The sequence below is a fragment of the Schistocerca nitens genome, chromosome 3 (assembly GCF_023898315.1).
Source record: "Schistocerca nitens isolate TAMUIC-IGC-003100 chromosome 3, iqSchNite1.1, whole genome shotgun sequence".
Classification (NCBI taxonomy): domain Eukaryota; kingdom Metazoa; phylum Arthropoda; class Insecta; order Orthoptera; family Acrididae; genus Schistocerca; species Schistocerca nitens.
The window spans coordinates 748991238-749013190 of record NC_064616.1 but is presented as its reverse complement, the minus strand read 5'-3'; the positions used below and the strand labels follow the sequence as shown (position 1 = coordinate 749013190).

General features: G+C 45.5%; 1 protein-coding gene across 3 annotated transcripts in view; it reads left to right on the top strand.

Moving 5' to 3' along the window:
• Positions 1–10527, top strand: part of LOC126248746 (uncharacterized) — a 208591-nt gene extending 198064 nt beyond the window's left edge. For all 3 annotated transcript variants that reach the window (XM_049950076.1, XM_049950078.1, XM_049950077.1), the window contains 2 exons: positions 4675–4814; positions 6350–10527. In XM_049950076.1, coding sequence (XP_049806033.1) covers positions 4675–4814; positions 6350–8771 — 2562 coding nt within the window. In that variant the 3' untranslated portion in view covers positions 8772–10527. The remainder of the gene's footprint in view (positions 1–4674; positions 4815–6349) is intronic.
• Positions 10528–21953: the final 11426 nt, after the last annotated feature.

Sequence of the window (21953 nt, the reverse complement as noted above, 5' to 3'; positions counted from 1 at the left end):
ACGGAGTGCCCCCGAGGTCCGGCAGCAAACTGTTGCTGGCGAACTGGCTATGACTACCCGTCGCACTAGCTGGACTTCTTTCGACGTAATACCACCGTGTAGTCTTCCTGCAACGGTGTCTTGAAGGCAGTTGGGGGGAAGAATGATGTAGTTTTCTGACAAGAGAAGGTTTTGCCTGAATACTGATTACTGCTCTATCTGGCAAGTTGTTAGAATGAACTCCGCTGACAGCTGGTAAAAATGTTGTTTACTAAAACACAACCGGTTTCGCGGCTTAAAGCCGTATCATCATGTTCAGCCTACACGATAAAAAGCAAAGTACAGCGTCACCACATTTTATAGATATTAAAATTGATAGAGGAATGTCTGAAATATACTCACAAATTCAAAGATCGTAGGCATATCCGTCGCTCCTAGTCAAAATTTACAATTTCTAGAATATCGTCAGTACTAGGAGCGATGTGTGTGCCTATGATCTTTTAACGTTGTGAGTATATTTCAGGCATTCCTCGATTAATTTTAATATCCATAAAATGTGGTGACACTGTACTTTGCTTTTTACCGTGTAGGTTGCACTTGATGATGCGGATTTAAGCAGTGAAACCGGTTGTGTTTTAATAAACCACAATTTTACCTGCTGTTAGCGCAGTTCTTCCTAACATCGTGGTCCGCAGCTCGTGGTCGTGCGGTAGCGTTCTCGCTTCCCACGCCCGTGTTCCCGGGTTCGATTCCCGGCGGGGTCAGGGATTTTCTCTGCGTCGTGATGACTGGGTGTTGTGTGATGTCCTTAGGCTAGTTAGGTTTAAGTAGTTCTAAGTTCTAGGGGACTGATTACCATAGATGTTAAGTCCCATAGTGCTCAGAGCCATTTGAACCTAACATCATGCCTTTCAATAGCTGTAATTTCCCGGAATAAAAAATAGTTTGCTCTATCTGGATGTAGTGCAGCAATAAGAGTTCATTCTGAGTACACTAATCACCGCAGCGTACGTCCAAAACACCCTCCAACTTGTTGTACTGCCGTTTCGGTTGCGACATGGGGATGCACTCTGTAAACTGGTATTACCAAACATATTCTCTAAGGCGTGTGTCGAAGCTGCGGCAAGTCGGTGGCCAGAATTGTCCCACATTGAGAAAGTGTGAGACACAAGTGAACAGAGCCTGGTTGGGCCTCCATTGCAAAGCTTGAACTTCCAAGGCGCCGTGTGGCAGGATCCGCCCCGAAGGGGGCGGGCTGGCAGCAGCTTAGTACGCTGCTCTACAGCCTACAGACTTTTTTAAAAACGGAAGAAGAAAAGAAACAAGAAAAACAGGCGATAAAACGGTGACTTAAAGTGTAAAATGGCGGAAAATTGTGGAAAGTTAAAACAGAAAGCAAAGGGGTTGGCAATGTTAATAAAATAACAGGAATCAGACAAGTAACATAGTAGACACACAATTAAAAAAAACATGGCGACGGTCTGGTTTCTGTTCGCAAGAGATAAAAAAATCACACCCAGCGACAGTATGATGGCTGTTCGCAACACTTCCCAAGACACACAACACGGAACACTCACTGTAAAACACTGCACGAAAATGTCGGCACAAAGATGACACTCCCTAGCCAAGGGCAGGTGGGGGGGGGGGACCTGGAGGAGGGGGAAAACAAGGAGGGAGGAGAGGAAAAAACGAAAAATGGGGGGGGGGGGGAACCAAAGGAGGGAGAGGACTCATAAGGGGGGAGTAGGGCAGGGTAGACGCGAGAGTGAATGGGAAAAGGCAGAGGAGGGAAATGCAAAAGGACTCCGGGGAGAGAAGGGGGCAGAGAGAGGAGAGGTGGGGAAAAAAGAGGATGGAAGGGGGGAGAGGGAGCCCGGGAAAAGGACAGAGGAAAGGAGGGGGAGTGAGGATCAGAGTTGATAGGAGGGATAAATGGAGGGAGAGAGGGCATCATCCAGGAGGGGGAGTGGATGTAAGCCACCTTGCGAAAGGAGATGAAGGGTGTAGAGATGGAGGGTAGGGGGGACACAACAGTGCAGGTGTGGCAGGGGGTGGGGACGGGAGAGGAGAGGAGCAACCAGGGGGTGAGAGGGATCAAGGCGGCGGGAGGTGTAGAGGATGCGGATATGTTTGAGGAATAGGAGCAGATGGGGGAAAGGAATGAGGTCATAGAGGATCCGCGTGGGGGACGGGAGGCGTATACGGAAGGTGAGGCGGTTTGCATGGTGCTCAAGGATCTGGAGGGACTTATTTGGGGGTGGGGGGGGGGCAGATATCCAGACGGGACTGGCATAACAGAGGATGGGACGGATTAAGGATTTGTAGGTGTGGAGGATGGTAGAGGGGTGCAACCCCGATGTCCGGACAGAGAGGAGTTTGAGGAGTCGGAGGCGGTTGTGGGCTTTGGATTGGATGGAGCAGAGATGAGGGATCCAGGTGAGGTGATGGTCAATGGTGAGGCCAAGGTAGCTGAGCGTGATCTCCGTTCCAGAGGTTGTTATCCAGCAGTTGAACTAATTTTTCTACGCACGAGTGCAAGATCGCTTTGTGGTTACAAGAGGACACATCCGGAGTTTGCACAGTCTTTACACACATCCTGTAGCAACTCAACGGAGATATAGGTTGTCTTACACCTATCATCTACAAACTTGTGTGTGTAAATAAACGTTCACTTTTCCCGAGATATACACTATCAGACCAAAAGTTTTCGGACAGCCCTATTTAATGTATAACTGACCACTAGATGTCATGAGAGGCGAAACCGCCAGTGTGAAAGGAGGCGGCGAGTATTGCACTCTTAGCAGGAAAGTAAAACAGCAGAATGGGTCGGTCAGCAGAGCTCAGTGACTTCGAACGTAGATTAGCCATTGGATGTCACCTAAGTAACAAAACCATCAGGAACATTTAAACCCTTCTAAAGCTGTCCAATTCGAAGGGTACCATAATCGAGTACCACCTTATAAGCCACGCATTTCCGTAGTCAGTGTTAAGCGACACTTTAAGTGGTCTAAAGAGCGATGCGACTTTACAGTGGGTGACTGGAAAAGAGTGACTTGGAGTGATGAATCACGCTATGCCCTGTGGCAATCCGATGGAAGTGTTTGGGGTTGGCGAATGCCGGTAGAACGTTACTACGTTACTGGTCACTATGTATAGTCCCTACAGTACGGATGAGATGGTGTTGCGATATGAAGATGTTTTTCGCGATTTCGGTGTCGTCCCCTTATTGCACTTAAGAAAGCGTAAAATGTGGAAGGATATGTACAGAAAGCAGATGGCAGTTATAAGAGTCGAGGGACATGAAAGGGAAGCAGTGGTTGGGAAGGGAGTGAGACAGGGTTGTAGCCTCTCCCCGATGCTATTCAATCTGTATATTGAGCAAGCAGAAAAGGAAACGAAAGAAAAGTTCGGAGTAGGTATTAAAATCCAAGGAGAAGAAATAAAAACTTTGAGGTTTGCCGATGACATTGTAATTCTGTCAGAGACAGCAAAGGACTTGGAAGAGCAGTTGAGCGGAATGGACAGTGTCTTGAAGGGACGGTATAAGATGAACATCAACAAAAGCAAAACGAGTATAATGGAATGTAGTCAAATTAAGTCGGGTGATGCTGCGGGAATTAGATTAGGAAATGAGACACTTAAAGTAGTAAAGGAGTTTTGCTATTTGGGGAGCAAAATAACTGATGATGGCCGAAGTAGAGAGGATATAAAATGTAGACTGGCAATGGCAAGGAAAGCGTTTCTGAAGAAGAGAAATTTGTTAACATCGAGTATAGATTTAAGTGTCAGGAAGTCGTTTCTGAAAATATTTGTATGGAGTGTAGCCATGTATGGAAGTGAAACATGGACGATATATAGTTTAGACAAGAAGAGAATAGAAGCTTTCGAAATGTGGTGCTACAGAAGAATGCTGAAGATTAGATGGATAGATCACATAACTAATGAGGAGGTATTGAATAGAACTGGCGAGATGAGGAGCTTGTGGGGCAACTTGACTAGAAGAAGGGATCGGTTGGTAGGACATGTTCTGAGGCATCAAGGGATCACCAATTTAGTACTGGAGGGCAGCGTGGAGGGTAAAAATCGTAGAGGGAGACCAAGAGATGAATACACTAAGCAGATTCAGAAGGATTTAGGCTGCAGTAGGTACTGGGAGATGAAGAGGCTTGCACAGGATAGAGTAGCATGGAGAGCTGCATCAAACCAGTCTCAGGACTGAAGACCACAACAACAACATGTACACATTTTACGGCATTGTGCACTGCGTACAGTAGAGTAACAGTTCGGAAGCGATGATTGTATCAGTATGACAATACACCCCATCATAAAGCAGCATCTGTTAGGCAATGGTTTGTGTGCAGTAACATTCCTTAAATGGACTGCCCCGACCAGAGTACCGGCGTGAGCCATTGGAACACTTCTGGGATAAGTTAGAAAGTCGGCTTCGCTCCAGACCCCCCGCGTCCAACATCACTATCTTCTTTAGTTTCAGCTCTTGAGGAGATATGGGCTGCCACTCCTGCACAGTAATTCAGACACCTCATTGAAAGTGTCCCCAGCAGAGTTCAACCTGCCCTTAAGGCGAAGGGTGGTGGCAACACCCTTTGGTGGTCATTTTTTTCCTTTGCATGTTTGTATTTCGAGTGAAGTTTATTACGCGGCTGAATAACTATAGCGATGATATGTGTTGAACAGGAACCGCAGCGAGTGTTCACGAACAACATCGTGGTGCGCTTCCACCCGGGGCTGGAGATGGATGGCGACGAGATCATCACAATCGTGTGCCGCTACCCACCGCCCGTGGCACCACCGCCTGCCGCTTTGCCGGCTCCCATGTAAGTCTCTGCATCATACTTGCGCTCTAATTTTTCCTTACATTCTATCAAAATTTTTCATTTAGTGACAATTTTAAGTCATTCATCGAGGGGAAGAGTTTTACATTCCCAGCGTTGATGGTGGCATACCATTTCGGTTTCCTGTCGTTGCCTTTTTTGTACTGTGCATTATTGGCTCTCTGTTGTTACACAACACCTACTCAATACAACATAGCCCTCTTCGCAATATGTCTACACACTATTCGAAACATTTCGATTACACGCAATGTATTAATCGTATGAATCAGGGTTAGATCCACCGTTGGCTTTTATGGCAGTTCAAGGTACTGAAGTCTGTTTGAATGAACAGTAGCCTTTTTTCGTGAGAAAGAGCATCCAAGCCAGTTCTTTAAATATGTTGAATGAAGTCAGCATTCTAATCGAAACCAAAAGCGTTCCATTTAATTCTAAGTCAATCCTCCTGACGGCAATTTCTTTTACAGAACTACTTAGTACTGTGCAGTACTCTAATAGATCATACCACGGGGCGGTCCACTGACAGTATGCAGAAGCTCAAATTGTCCTGATCGCATCGCATAAAAAGTATAAACTCACTGCATAGTGATTCGGGGTATACTTCACCATTGCTACAAGTCATTACAGCAAACATTGTGTGAGTACTCACTCTTGTTGGCCGTATTTAAGTCGCGAGCAGTTGCTTTTTTGTACTTTAGAATCTCATTACTATTCCGTCCACAGTTGCTTACTAACACCGTGGAATCCCTAAAAGATTACTCACCCGTACATCATGTACCCGTAGTTTGTCAGGCCAGCTACTGTTTCTTATCTACTTCCTTTCTTCCGTTTTCTAAATTTCGACTCCAAAATAGTTCCATCAACTGCTTAATCACATGACTTAAGAAGATGTCAAATTTCGCCGACTTACTTCTTTCGATACTTTTAATTGAACAACTACCGAACTGTATGATCCTCCCTATATTACTCTTAAAAACGAGAACTAATCAACTATCTACTTCCTATGTAAGAGTCTCTAACAACTTACAGTTGCCGTCATTTGACGGCCCTCGCTTAAGAAGCGTCCCTGTCTCAACTTGCTAATGCCGATCTTCTTCTCCACCACACATTTAAATAATTATAAACATTGTAATCTGTATCCCGTGATCGTCCGCTATAGCACCTGATTGACGTTGTCAGAGCTACATTACTCTTCAGTGTCCTTTTAAATGTGCATTAGAAATAGTTAGGTTCATTTTAAGATCTTCTTGGAAGGCGAACCACCACGAAATTCAGAGGTTGATCTTCCGAAGTACTGAAGGCAATTCTCACAAGTTCTGCATTGACATTACCCTAACCTTTCCACCTACATTGTTGAAATTATACATTTATTTTTGTAATTAACGCCATTTTTCGATTTCTTTATATTTGTAACGTAGAGATTTCAGTGTCTGCTTTTACTCTATTTCTGGACCAAATGCTTTACCATTTTGCCTCATTGTCGAAGGTATTTTAGTACTTACCTTTTGTCGATCGCACAGCTTGTCACCGACGACGCCGGCGGCGGTGGAGCCGCCGCTTAGCGGCTTCCAGATCTTGCTCATCATCTGCGCCATCCTCTTCCTGTCGCTGTTGCTGCTCGGCCTGGGCTGCTCCTACGTCTGCCTGAAGCGGCGCAACCTGGCCGTGGTGCGCAGGCACCCGCTCACCGCGTCGGGCACCGGCTCCGAGATCACCAAGCTGTCCGGCTCCAGTCTGGGCAACATCTCCATGTTCGAGGGGCTGAAGATCCCGCGCGCGCACGCCACGGCAGGCAGCACCTCCGGCTCCGACGCGGCGCTCATCCTGGAGCACTCGGACACGCTGCCCAGCGACTACCCGTCCGAGTCGCCCAGCTCGGCGCACTCGGAGGCGGAGGACGTGGACACGCGCTCGCTGCGCCGCCCCAGCTCCGTCAGCTCCGCCGGCTCCGGCTACGAGAACAAGGCGTTCGTGCAGCACGCCGAGGGCGGCTCCAGCTTCTACTCGGAGGCGCAAGTGAACGTGGTGCCGCCCCCGCCTCTCCCAGAGCCCAAATTCGACGTGTCGGTGCGAGTGAAGCGGGCCGCCCCGTCTCCGCCCGCGCCCACGCCGCCTCCTTCCGACGTCGAGAGCACCATGAGCATCCAGGCCCGCAACCTCACCACTATCCTAGAACAGCGCGAGGGCTCCTTCACCGACATCCCTCCTCCTGTCTCCAGCGCGACTACCTTCTCCTACGTTCCCGAGCTCCACCCTCCGCCACCACCTGCCAAGTACGCCCAAACCCCACCAGTCTATTCCCGAATCCTCCGTCGCCAACAAGATATGCACCAGACTCGCGAAATGACCAACGAGACCCTGTCCCAGAGGTCGATTCCCGATAATGACAACTGGTCTCAGGGAGAAGATTTTGTCGATTCCCCGCAGCGCCGCATGTCCGTCTCCTCTGGTAGGTCGCTGGCGAGCCTCAACACCCTCAATACTGAGATGACTGACACGAGATCGATGTCCGAAATTGTCGATAATTCTCACAAACGCTTCACCAGCGAGACCAACGTCGCGCCTCCTCCCCCACCACCTCCTCCGATCGTCCCGTCGAGACACTATACGAGCGAGTTGGACATCACGCCTGCTACCACACTGGAACTGATAGAACCTCCAGTGGTAGCAGAGCCGCGGCCACAGATCACTTCGCACGTCGTCGACGACGTCTTTTTGCGTACTATCACCGAGAAGCGTACTATCGAAGACGTGGAGCGCCATCGTCGCCAAGTGACAGAATACCACACCAAACCGCAACCACCAGTGAATCCCAAATGGGACGTCGTCATCCGCAACTACCCGGCACCCGGTACGCACACGGGCACTCCCGGAGACGAGTCTGCTCCGGAATGGGAAAGTTTCTCGGAGGCTTCGTCCGTATCCGGTGCTCCGCTCACGCCTGTAGCCGAACGGCACCAGGCACAGATGCATATCGAACGTCAGTACACGACCACGTTGGAGGTGCCTCCGAAGGATCCGACAGTGCCCAACTGGGACGTGCTCATTCGCGTGCTCAACCCGCCTCCCGTGACCGAAACTACACAGCCACTCGTCTCGGAAGGCCCAGTCGAAACGAGCGAAGCTGTACTCACTATCGAAGACAGAGAGAAGTGGCGGCAGATAATTACTACGGAGTCGACACTACGTACTCTTCTCACAGAAGCCACCGTCCGTGAGGATTACGAGCGTATCAGAAAAGACCAACGGTACGAGAAGCTATTCGAGCCAAAGAAGTGGGACGTGATTATAAGAGTCCTGACTCCACCAGAGAAACCCTCTTACGACCAACGCACCTCCAGCTCCTCGAACCAGCGCTACAAGCGCAAAACTGACTGGGATACGCGCAGCCGGCGTAGTTCGCTTCCGACGCTGTACGAATACGACTCTGACGGGGGGTCTTCGGTGCGAACGCTCGTCGCCGACACGACTGGGCACCCGGCAGGGCCGGCGCGCTTCAGGAGGCCTTCCAGGTCCAGCGTCAGATCTGACATGGACGTCCGCTCCATGACAGAAGTGATGGTGGACTTCGCGAGGCCGGACATAGCGGATACGCTGAGCGACGCCAGCTCCTATTACAGGCCCGGGTCGCGCCACTCGGGCACTGCAGGCGTGTCCGACGACGAAGATTACGGGCCCCACGGCAGTCTGGTTCGCTCTACCAGCCAGCCGTCCCTCGCCCGGTCCGCGTCCGAGTTCACCGAACAGTGGGTGGCGCCCGTGGGCCGAAGGGGCTGGTCTGGTGACGTCAGCAGTCCCGAGCACTCGCCACGCTCCTCGCGTAGCGCCACCCTGCGCGAACCCATCACTGCCAGGGAGATGCTCTTCTCGCGAACCACCGTCAGAGAAACTTACACGAAAGAGTGGTACGGAGATGCTGACAGCGAAGCGAGCTTCAAATGAAACATGACACTAATCTAGCCGAGTAACGACACACGTCGATAAAAGAAGGCTTCACAGTACGCAGTAAGATTTGAGACAAAACTAATCAATAATTCACCATTTTGAAAAAACCGTCTGAAGTGCTACATGCTATAATCATTGGTTACCGCGTTGATAGCTGGAAATATTTATCTATATCCGCCTGCATCTCGTGACTGCGAGTACACAGTGAACTACTATGTTGTCATCAACACACGCAACAAACATTGTAGGCGGCATCGAAACTTCGTGTGGACGTAGCAAAGTGGTCTGCGGCATTCACAAGAAACAGCACAACACAACTTCCTTTTATCCAATCTTACAGTGCGCTGGGTGCTTCTATGAACCACTACAACGATATTCTTAGACATTCCATAGTTTACATGGAATTGTTGTGCAAGATTCCATTTCATTCCATTCCAAAAATATACTTCTCTCATATTCGCATTTCAGAGTAGTTTAGTCAACTTTACGTTTGTGGTGAATGTACTAAAAATGTTTGAGAAGTTTAACCTTCGCTAGTTAAAAATAGCTTGCAAATGCAATTAATTTTCCTAAATATTATAATATAGGATTCGCCTCTCACATCGGCCGCATACTATAAATTAGAATTAGCAGATGGAACCTGCAGAAATGAAAGGTTGAAATCTCGTGTAAAGCGATCTCGCGCGATGGTGACAGACAAAAGAATGTGCCAAATGGATGAAAGGATTCTGAACAATTCGAGCAAACCTTGTTTGGAAGTTCCTATTTCAGTGGATCTGATTGTCCTACCAAAAAAACATTGCAAACCGTATTATAACTGACATTTTTGTTGTAAGAAACGTTCTTCAAACAGCGCTGTTCTTTCACTTGCCAAAACGTGAGCCATAGTGAGTTACGTGTTCTTTTGTTAAAGACGTTTTGCTGCGGTTCCAACAATAGAATAACTGCAGCATGTAAGTGAAACACTGCTCTTTCATTGCGAATGTCAAATACGATATCATATACAGCATTTAAAATAAAATGACTTTGACATTTTAACCTACTAGGACTCTGAGAGTGGCTTCAGTTTATTTCAGAACAATCTGTCAATTTAACTCATTTTCATATAAAAGTAAGGAATTATTATTTTTTTAACTGGGCAGGAGCAGCGCTAATGAAGAGCTGGTACGTTTTTGCAATTAAACTAGAATACTATGAAAATCCCTGTTGATTATGTTTGTGTTCGAGGACCTGAATGACTTTCATAAAGTACTGACGATCCACAGAAATGCTGGAATGGTTCATGATGGTATAATGTAATATTTAAACTCCTACGCTAGCTTTTCATTTTCCACTCATTTTAACTCAGAAGTTAACATTAGGTACAACAAAATGAGTGGAACTGGAGAATTAGCTGCTTTTCTTATTACATTTTTGAGATAGCTTGAAGATACGATATTTATAGAACTTCAAGTGCGTTAACAATTAAGGATATCACTACATTTTTTAACTTAAAGTAAACTAAGCTATTTTTCCTAAATGGTGAAGGAATATGGGCTGCAGGTGTGACAAGGACTTTTTATCTTAGATTTATTAATTATGAAGTAACGCACCTCTATTAACGTCATAAATTGTTCAAATCAGACGATCTTAAACAAAATTGTTTCTTAATATTTGGATTCTAAATTAAAATCCTAATAATGTGAAACACTTTGTACTTTTTTATCGATTTCTAAAATAAAGACTGGGGAATGTGTAGAAAATACGTTTCAAATTTGTCTACTATTTTGCGCTAAAATACTTGTATTACTACTGTAATGTTTAAATTATGTGCAACAACTAGCCTAAACAAATTACTTTATATGTTCACTCAAATAAAATTTTTGTATTCTAACACAGAAACCTTCTCTTTCTGAGGGCGATACATGTGTCAGTGTATTTGATCTCAGGAAAAGCTACCTTATTTATGCTTCATCTTGTCTGCAACAGACATACAGCACAAGACCTACGTGGCAGAGTGATGACTACACATTTCACTCGATCCGTTCAGTTCATAGAATGTAAAATTTTAGAAAGCATTCTTGATTGGAGCTCAGCGGTCTGTATGAAATGCTAAAAGTCAATAAAAAACAGTTTCCATCGCGTTTACAGATTTTCTTATTTGTTAGCAACCGGTTTCGGCCCCTTCCTCAGACTATCCTCAGGCTTATAACCGCCTTTATAGCCGCTGATGGCGGCAGGCGGAGCGACACAACCGTACTTCTATGGATCTCGCTCCGCCTGCCGCCACCAGCAGCCATACTGGCGGTGACAAGCCTGAGCGTGGTCTGAGGAAAGAGCCGAAACCTGTTGCTAATAAATAAGAAACTCTTAAAACTCGGTCGAGATTGTTTTTATTGATTTTTATCATAGACTGTAGGTTAATTTTTATCGTAATCGGTATATTCTATTGTTTAACAACTATCTAGTTCTCTGAAACAGCTCTTCTGTGAAACTTGCTGGCAGATTAAAACTGTGTGCCGGACCGAGACTCGAACTCGGGACCTTTGCCTTTCGCGGGCGTGTGCTCTGCCAACTGAGCTATCCAAGCACGACTCACGCCCCGTCCTCACAGCTTTACTTCTGCCAGTACCTCGTCTCCTACCTTCCAAACTTTACAGAAGCTCTCCTGCGAACCTTGCAGAACTAGCACTCCTGAAAGGAAGGATATTGCGGAGACATGACTTAGCCACAGCTTGGGGGATGTTTCCAGAATGAGATTTTCACTCTGCAGCGGAGTGTGCGCTGATATGAAACTTCCTGGCAGATTAAAACTGTGTGCCGGACCGAGACTCGAACTCGGGACCTTTGCCTTTCGCGGGCAAGTGCTCTGCCAACTGAGCTACCCAAGCACGACTCACGCCCCGTCCTCACAGCTTTACTTCTGCCAGTACCTCGTCTCCTACCTTCCAAACTTTACAGAAGCTCTCCCGAGTTCGACTCTCGGTCCGGCACAGTTTTAATCTGCCAAGAAGTTTCATGTCAGCGCACACCCCGCTGCAGAGTTAAAATCTCATTCTGGCAGCTCTTCTGTGTTAATATTCTGACAGGTACTCAGGTAGTAAAAGAACCTTTCTCTTATTATCCTGAGAGCTTGTTACAAGTGTTGGTTTATGATTAGCAAATGCCAAAAAGTAGGGTAGGAAAGGTCTAAATATGAAACAATGGAAGGATTTATAAAATTTTATTTATTGAACGGACTGCCTTCTTGGTTGAGTGGTTCGCGCTATTGGAGAGGAGGACACAGGCTTGCTCCGGCCTAATGAGGAACTACTTCACACAAAAAGTAGCATCGAAGATTGAAAGGCTCTGTTAGACAAGGAGTCTCACGACACTTTCTTTTTATTTGTTAAATAAAATTTGATGCGTTTATCTTAATAACATGTAACCCATCCACGAATCGCTTTGGAGTGTAGTGCTCAATGTTCTGGATGTAAGAAGTGTAAGTATCCAACTACCCCCGCCGTAACAGCTCGCGCCGACTGGTCAGGTTCCACGAAAAACATCCCCGACGTTTAACACATTCTTGCAGGTGGTACCAAAGATTTTCCATGCACTTCAAAACAGAAGACTTCACAGGCCAGTCAAGATGAGTGATTGCGGCAGTATGTTCCCTACGTACACTATGTGATCAATAGTATCCGGACACCCCCAAAAACATACGTTATTCATATCAGGTGTATTGTGCTGTCACCTACTGCCAGGTACTCCATATCAGCTAGCTCAGTAGTCATTAGACATCGTGAGAGAACAGAATGGTGTCTCCGCGGAACTCGCGGACTTCAAACGTGGCCGGCCGGTGTGGCCGTGCGGTACTAGGCGCTACAGTCTAGAACCGCGTGACCGCTACAGTCGCAGGTTCGAATCCTGCCTCGGTCATGGATGTGTGTGATGTCCTTAGGTAAGTTAGGTTTAAGTAGTTCTAAGTTCTAGGGGACTGATGACCACAGGTGTTAAGTCCCATAGTGCTCAGAGCCATTTGAACCATTTGAACTTCAAACGTGGTCAAGTGATTGGGTGTCACTTGTGTCATACGTCTGTACGCGAGATCTACACACTCCTAAACACCCCTAGGTCCACTGTTTCCGATGTGTGAAGGGACACGTACAGCACAAAAGCGTACGGGCCGACCTCGTCTGTTGACTGACAGAGACCGCCGACATTTGAAAACGGTCGTAATGTGTAATAGGCAGACTTCTATCCAGACCATCACACAGGAATTCCAGACTGCATCTGGATCCACTGCAAGTACTATGACAATAAGGTTGGAGGTGAGAGAACTTGGATTTCATGGTCGAGCGGCTGCTCATAAGCCATACATCACGTGAGTAAATGCTAAACGACGCCTCACTAGGTGTAAGGAGCGTAAACATTGGACGGCTGAACAGTGGAAAAACGTTGTGTTGAATGACGGATCACGGTACACAATTGGCGATCAGATGGTACGGTGTGGGTATGCCCGGAGAACGTCATCAGCTAGCGTGTGTAGTGCCAACAGTAAAATTCGGAGGCGGAGGTGTTATGGTGTGGTTGTGTTTTTCATGGAGGGGGCTTGCACCCCTTGTTGTTTTGCGTGGCACCATCACAGCACAAGGCCTACTTTGATGTTTTGGCTCTGAGCACTATGGGACTTAACATCTGTGGTCATCAGTCCCCTAGAACTTAGAACTACTTAAACCTAACTAACCTAAGGACATCACACACATCCATGCCCGAGGCAGGATTCGAACCTGTGACCGTAGCGGTCACGCGGTTCCAGACTGAAGCGCCTAGAACCGCACGGCCATACCGGCCGGCCTTTGATGTTTTAAGCACCTTCTTGCTTCCCACTGTTGAAGAGCAATTCGGGGATGGCGATTGCATCTTCCTACACGATCGAACACCTGTTCATAATGCAAGCCTCTGGCGGAGTGGTTACACGACAGTAACATCCCTGTAATGGACTGGCCTGCACAAAGTTCTGACATGAATCCTATAGAACATCTTTGGGATGTTTTGGAACGGCGACTTCGTGCCAAGCCTCACCGAGCGACATCGATACCTCTCCTCAGTGCAGCACTCCGTGAATAATGGGCTGCCATTCCCCAAGAAACCTTCCAGCACCTAATTGAACGTATGCCTGTTAGAGTGGAAGCTGTCATCAAAGCTAAGGGTAGGCCAACAACATACTGAATTCCAGCATTACCGATGGAGGGCGCCACGAACTTGTAAGTCATTTTCAGCCAGGTGTCCGGATACTTTTGATCACATAGTGTACGCAGTGACAATTTTAGTTCTGTGGACAGAAACATTTTAACTTTCGTAAACAGAACTGGTAATGTAACAGTCTTCGTCAAGACAATGGATAAATGGTAAAACCTGGTTGTTCAGCACATCAATCTAGCCATTCTGATTCAATATACATATCACATTAATCGGAAGACACTGTTTGCAAGTAGTTAAAACATTCGTGAAATGTAATACATCATCCTCAAGCTTGCACCATCCGTTACACGGTGTACTTCTTGGTAGGCTTCCTGGGACCCACGGTGAACATACCGCTTCTCATATAAGTAAAGATATGATTCGTCTGGCGATGTAATAAAATGGTTCAAATGGCTCTGAGCACTATGGGACTTAACTTCTGAGGTCATCAGTCCCCTAGAACAGAACTATTTAAACCTAACTAACCTAAGGACATCACACACATCCATGCCCGGGGCAGGATTCGAACCTGCGACCGTAGCGGTTGCGCGGTTCCAGACTGAAGCGCCTAGAACCGCTCGGCCACTCTTGCCGGCTGGCGATGTAATACATTTCCAGTCGTCCATGTTAACAAGTTGTTAATGACCACTAAACAATATTCACTAACTTTTACAAGGAGCTCCTACCTAAAATCTTCAGCGTAGCTATAGGTGCTGTGCTAATATTAAACTTCCCGTGTTTGGTCCTCGTATGAGGGAGTTGTTACTGTCTGCTGATCGACGTCCTAGTGAAGTCCTTCTCCAGCGTTACAATATTTTCCTTCATCGACAACGAAGCATAGCAACATTCTGTGTGAGAATTATAACTGCCATTCAACTGCAAGGCATAGTGGACTGTTCATATTTGTTATGAAAGCCTTTCACCACAAATTTCTGCAGCTGTCTGCGTGTTTCTCACAATCCGTGTAATCTTAGTTAGAAATAAAAATCAATCTCGCCAAGAGCTGATGAAAGGTGTGCATAAGTGTGATACGGTGTTGTGAATGCTTGTGAAAAAGAGACAAGCTAGCAGACCGAGCTAGAGGGATGTCTTAAAACCATTGCCAATCTAATCAGCTGTCTGTGTACCCAGGCCAACAGTTCGGCGGAAAAATCAGTTATCTTGTGACAGTCCACCAATTTCACATGTAATATAGTGAAATACTGAGGTATTGTCCCTCTCCTTTACTCGGTGTAGTGTGTGTATGTTTATCGTGAGCCTTTGATGAGAAGTCGTGCTTTGTAGTGTTTGCGTTTTTATTAATGAGTATGAAACTAAGGGAAGAAAGAAGGTGGAACAACGACAGCCTATTCCTCTCCACAACACAAAGCGAAAATCAACCTTAAAATCCCTATTCGCTAGATGGATTCCCATCGTCAGTGCCGCTTGCTCTTACTTCATGAAACACTGGGGAGAGCTTTGAATTTAATCTTCCCTATTATGGCAACGTAAACTTTTCTGCAGCCAGGATTCGCGCCTTTTACCTCTAGGTCGTGAGTCATCACATGACCCAGAAAACACTGGAATGCTGAATGATGGTAACAGAAACAACGTGGTTTCTTAAAGTGGCATACGCCTGCTTTTTTGTTTAGAGAAATTGGTATGAAAAACTCTTGTCGGTCGGTATGAACTCAAAGTGAATGTCGTGTGCCTACAGTCACATACATAGCCACTGAAAAGTTGTGGGACCGGATCCTTCACACATCGTAAGTGACACTCACAATGTGATTATTAGTCTGATGATACTATAGTGTACACGCTCTGTCTGACGTCATACTGAACATCGCAAGACATATGTGTGTCGTCATCATGTATCAACATAGAGTATGAACATGTCTCCGGTCAGAATGAGTCAAAGGATAGAACAGAATTCGGACGGAACATGACTGTAGCAGCCCACAGTTTCGTACATTGCATCAGAAATTTCGCAGGAGTTACATGTGCTCAGGCCGAGTCTTTGCGATGTTATTTTGACGTGACAGCATCCGAAGACAATCATTACTATGACAGGCGTCAGAAGAAACATGCAGGTCTGTTAATTCCAAAACATGCATAACGGAATCATATGGCTTAGAATGAAGCCACTACACTCGCATTCGGATGGTGAGGATTCAGATTCCAGTTCGTAATTTCATAATCACTCAAGGTGAATGTGGAATGTCTCTTTTGAAGTGGACATGGCCAATTTCCTTTGCCAGCCTCTTCCTGTACTTGCGTGTATTCCGTCTCTAATGACGTTGTAATCGACTGGACGTTTAAACACAGACTTTCTTGCTTCCTTCTTACGTCTGCTGTGCTAAACAATCAGTGGAAGTGTATCGTCGCAGTGGACACAAAGAGGTAAATAATAGGATAATCCTTCGAGAAAAAATGGGATTCAGTTTTCGTGGCCGAACTCGTGCGTAGCAAACACTGATCACAAGAAGTAATATCACAAGTAGAAATGTGCGCTGTCACGTAGAGTTATGCAGAGAAGGCCACATTGTGTCTGTCAAGCAGTAAAAGTAGTATCAGTCGTGGTGATGATTCAATGCCGTTATTTTTCCGAGGCTTTTTACAAATGCCAGGGAGCTGGCCCATCGGTTCAACCCCACCCTGGAGGACCGGGACATATTTCGGGTTGCCATTCCCTAGGCAGACTGCCTTCTTAGGGCTTCGAACTCTGCCCTCCCGATAAAACAAGGAAAGAAACATTAGGACTGGATGTAGGAAAGACGGGACGTTGTGAGGCACTCTTCTTCTGGTCCCCGCGCATGTGTAAAAAAAATTTTCTCGGATCGAGACCTCAAGCAAAAGCCTCGGAAAAATAACGGAACTGGATCAACATGGAGACGAAAATGGCTATTGAAAAGGACTATGTTTATAACAACGAGGAATGTGCAGGTTTGGATACAAAGAAAAGAGAAGTATTACAGGTAGATGTGTGTATCCTCAGCGAAACAAAAGTTAAGGGGAAGGAAATTAAAATATAGTAGATTACACTCATTTTACTGTGGTGCTAAAAAGGAAGAAAAGACCAAGAGAGGAATTTCAATAGGCGTTCATAAGAAACACAGAAGAGATATAAAATGCTGGGAGGAAATTGGTGAGAGGAAAATGACTATAAATCCCAAAATATGTCCACCAAATTATCGTTGTCGGGGCTTATGCACCTACAAATGAAGCTGACAGCAAAGTCAAAGATGATTTTTACAAATATACGCACTTGCAAAGAAAAAAATTAATGGGAGAGTTTAATGGAAAAGTAGGAGTGGCCACAGACGGTGGAGTAGTGGAAAAATATGGAGATGACGCTGTAAATGACAATGGAGGAAAGTTAGTTGATATGTGTGAGACATTGTCTTCAAGGATTTTAAATAGTTTCTTTCCTCACAAGCAGATCCATAAGCATACAAGGGAGAGTCCTTCAACAAACATCAGGTCAATAATAGACCATGTTATTCAACATAAAAATTCTAACATAAGAAAAATTGATGTTAGAGTCTACAGGGGTGCATAATGTGGCTCAGACCACTTCCTGTTACGTGTAAAGATAACGGTAACATCTAACGGCCAAAGATAAATTAAAGAAGCAAATATTCCCACGATGACAATGAATACTATGAAACACCAATTAGATAGCTTGAAGCAAGAGTCCATACAATTTCTTTATAAATTGCGGTTGTCAGACAAACTGAGGCACTTACAAGAAAGAAAGGCGGAGCATATGTACTAAGGAATTAAAAAATGCATACATAAAGCAACATTTGAAGCACTGGGACAGTAAGAAGAAGAAAGAACGCGCACTCCACAACGATGGTCTCAAACCATTGAAGAAAGAGTAAGCACAAAGAAGATGTTCTATATAATAACTGGCTGGGAACAGGGGACAAACCCTATAGAGTCTTGTATGTCAGAATGAAAGAAGTAAAAAAGGGAAAATGAAGTATGGGAGGATAAATCCTGTGAAGTCGATGGATGCATAGGGAGCACAAGAGTGGCAGCAGCCTAGAAAATGGCTGCAGGGCTGAGGAAAGAAGTAAAAGAACGAACGAACCCGCTATTGCGGTCTGGTAGAATGGGACAAACATTTTAGAGGCCTGCTAACACAAGAAAGGACAGAGTACAAGGAAATAAAGTTGGAGATACGGGAGAAGCAGGACGGTGGAGAGGTACATAAAATAAACTGCGAAAGAGGTATAGAAAGAGGTGGGAAATCACCAGGGCCTGGAAACGTACCGATAGAATTAGTCAGGTATGGCCCAAGTATCTAAGCAAGTTATGTAATAAATGTTTGTGGTATGGGGAGAAAATTCCAGAAGAGTGGAAATTAGCGTATCTAAGGCCCATACATAAAAAAGGAAATAAAAAGTGTTTAGCAATCATCGTGCATAAGCGTCACAAGTTAAATTAGCAGGCTGCACAGGAGGATCGAGAAATCAAGAATGGAAAAGACTGTAAATGAAATGGAAGAAAAAAGTGGCTTTGGAAGATGCAGGTCATTTGTATAACTGCCGTGTGCTTCACATGCCCTGTGTTTTTGCCTTTAGGAAGCTTTAATTTTCGAATACTACTAATAGTGTTCCATAGATTTCGTGTTTGTTTTGAATACAGTCAGAGAGAGTCCCTTTAGTCAGCTGTTCAGAGACGTGCTTATTTTCATTGTTTCCAACAAGAAGTGTCTAGTAACCACAGTTTAGTCAGCTATCAGCCGCCTTTAGTGAATTAGCAGTCTAGTTAAAAGTTGATTACTTAACTCACTACGGTAAATTGTTGATTTCTTAGGATAAATAGGATGTGTGACTGCTGTGTACGGACGCAGGAGGAGCTGGTCACTGTTCGCCAACAGCTGAACCTGCTGATGGCCACGGTGAGCCGTCTTCAGGCTGCTGCCTCGGAATGTAGCGGCAGTGGGGAGTCTGGTGCGTCGCATGGTACACCCCAGGTGTTACATGCTTCACCCACGGTCCCCGCTGTCGAGACATCTTCGAGGGTACCGGGCGCGGTTGGGCCACCTTCTCCCCTAGGGGAGTGGTGGGTTTAACGGCGTTCGCGTCACACGAGGCGGAGGGTCAATGTCGAGGCTGGCCGTGTGGCATCGCCCGCTCTGCCTGTGAGTGGACATGTAGCCGCTCCTTCAGCAAGGTCCGAGTAGGCACACGGGGGGAAGGGTTTATTAGGGAATGACAATATTAATGTGGTAATAGTAAACTGCAGGAGCGTCTATAGAAAGGTCCCAGAACTGCTCTCATTAATAAACGGTCTCCATGCCCACATAGTACTAGGGACGGAAAGTTGGCTGAAACCAGGTGTAAACAGTAATGAAATTCAAAACTCAGATTAGAATGTATACCGCAGAGACAGGCTGGACAGTGAAGGGGGAGGCGTGTTTATAGCGATAAAAAATGCCATACTATCGAAGGAAATTGACGAAGATCCGAAATGTGAAGTAATTTGGGTGATGTCACGGTTAAAGCAGGCTCAGACATGGTAATTGGATGTCTCTATAAGCCCCATGGCTCAGCAGCTGTTGTGGCAGAACACCTGAAGGAAAATTTGGAAAATATTTCGAGTAGATTTCCCGACCATGTTATAGTTTTGGGTGGAGATTTTAATTTACGAGATATAGGCTGGGAGACTCAAACGATTATAACGGGTGGCAGGGACAAAGAATCGAGTGAAATTTTTTTAAGTGTATTATCTGAAAACTACCTTGAGCACTTAAACAGAGAACCGACTCGTGGCGATAACATATTAGACCTTCTGGTGACAAACAGACCCGAACTATTTGAAACAGTTAACGCAGAACAGGGAATCAGCGATCATAAAGCGGTCACAGCATCGGTGATTTCAGCCGTAAATAGAAATATTAAAAAAGGTAGGAAGGTTTTTCTGTTTAGCAAAAGTGACAAAAAGCAGAGTTCAGAGTACTTGACGGCTCAACACAAAAGTTTTATCTCAGGTACAGCTAGTGTTGAGGATCAGTGGACAAAGTTCAAAACCATTGCACAATATGCATTAGATGAGTATGTGCCAAGCAAGAGCGTAAGAGATGGAAAAGAGCCACCGTGGTACAACAGCCGAGTTACAAAACTGTTACGGAAGCACTGCTACATGTGGAGTGCACATGTGGGATTTTTTGGTTAGAGAACTCCATCCCTAGGCCCGACAAGACACCTCCTGAGACGCGACAAGGTAGCAGTAGGCAAAACGCAACAGGGAATGACAATATTAATGTGGTAATAGTAAACTCTAACTCTGTAGGCCCCCTGGCTCAGCAGCTGTTGTGGCAGAACTGTAAGGTGTCAGGCAAATCCAACACCTTCCATGAAAACCCTGACATGATAAGCAAATCCAGTAGTATGTCACATAGCTCCGAATAAATCGTGACATTAAATTAACCAAAGTAATACGAGTAACGAGTGAGCAAATGGAATACCACAGACTAACACAAGAATGCCTAAATGCATGTCATACCTTCCCACCGTGAGACAGACGCAGTTCCGAGGGGAGAAACGAGAACAGAAGCCAAGAGCAGAACCGTGTTAAGCTAGAAGGCCCTATGATAAGGGATGGACACCCACGTCGCCAGCTAACCGACAGGACCACCCCCCAGCCCATGTTAAAAGCTAGAGCCCTCCAGAAGAACAGTATAGATCTTACAATAACACTAAAAGGGCCACACCAGCTGCAAGTTTTAGCGTGAGACTTTTTCGCGTCTCTGTTACGTTGCAAACTTTAAAAACATTGCCCCACCACGAAAAGTATAACGTTTCTCATTGGATAGACAGATTTCTGTAGGCGGAGCTTAAGGTTAACATTGAGACCCTGATTGGTCAGATGAAAACACAGCCAGATAGTTTTTTTTAAACCAACTTCGGTAAATTGTAGTAACGAGAAGTTAGAGAGGAGTTGCTTCGGAGACGGCGAGCTGGATGGAGCTGCGCCAGCCGCTGCCCCCTGACGAACACCGACAAGGTAATGAACGCACGCGATGCCGCATTTTTGAGCGCATAAGGCTTCACTCAGAACTGCAGAAGTCCCATCTGTTACATCCACTTTTTACGTAATACTAGTGTCGATCGTCAATTGAAGCTCATGGTATTCACATTTGCTACGTAAGTTAAAATCTGAAACGCGATGATTTTTTTGTTATATAATTATTGAGAAGCCACATTAGCCACTGGAATTTACGACAAGTTAGATAAGTAATTAAAGACAGTTGAAGGTCACTGTAGACCATGTTGATAGTTTTCTCTTTTGTGAAACTTAATTTAAACCTAGATTATAGATGTGATATGGCATAGGTCATCCTCTGATCCATTGTAGAACTTGGTAACCCATTCAGGGAATATTCGTTCACATTTTTGTTGAACGCAGTTGGTTTATATCATGCTGTATTAAAACATTTCCTTTTATCAATAGTGAAATTCATAAACAATGTTTTGTGAGTAGAATAAAATTTCCAACGGTAAACTTAACTGCTTTTTCGACATCATTTTACCAGCTAACTAAAAATAGGAAAGCCTTGAACCCCTTCCACTAAATTTAGTTAGTATTAAGATTCTTTTACAGGGAGTGCAGTGGAGCTGACGCTGAAATCATTAAGTATTTGGTTATATCATCGCTAGTCTCACTGAACTCTTCTGAACTCTACATGTCATGTGTGGTCTGGCGTCTCCTTACCAGCAACAGGTCCCAGGTTCAAACTAGTCAATTCCCTAAAAAACTCGCTCAGAGCGTCGTTGCGCAAAGTGGTAGGGAGACACGACTTAGAACAACAGACACCACGCAGAATGTTAGAACACCTGAAGGAAAATTTGGAAAATATTTCAAGTAGATTTCCCGACCATCTTATAGTTTGGGTGGAGATTTTAATTTACGAGATATAGACTGGTAGACTCAAACGTTACACGAAAAAATTACACGAAGCGAAATGTAGTGTGAGGAGGGCCATGC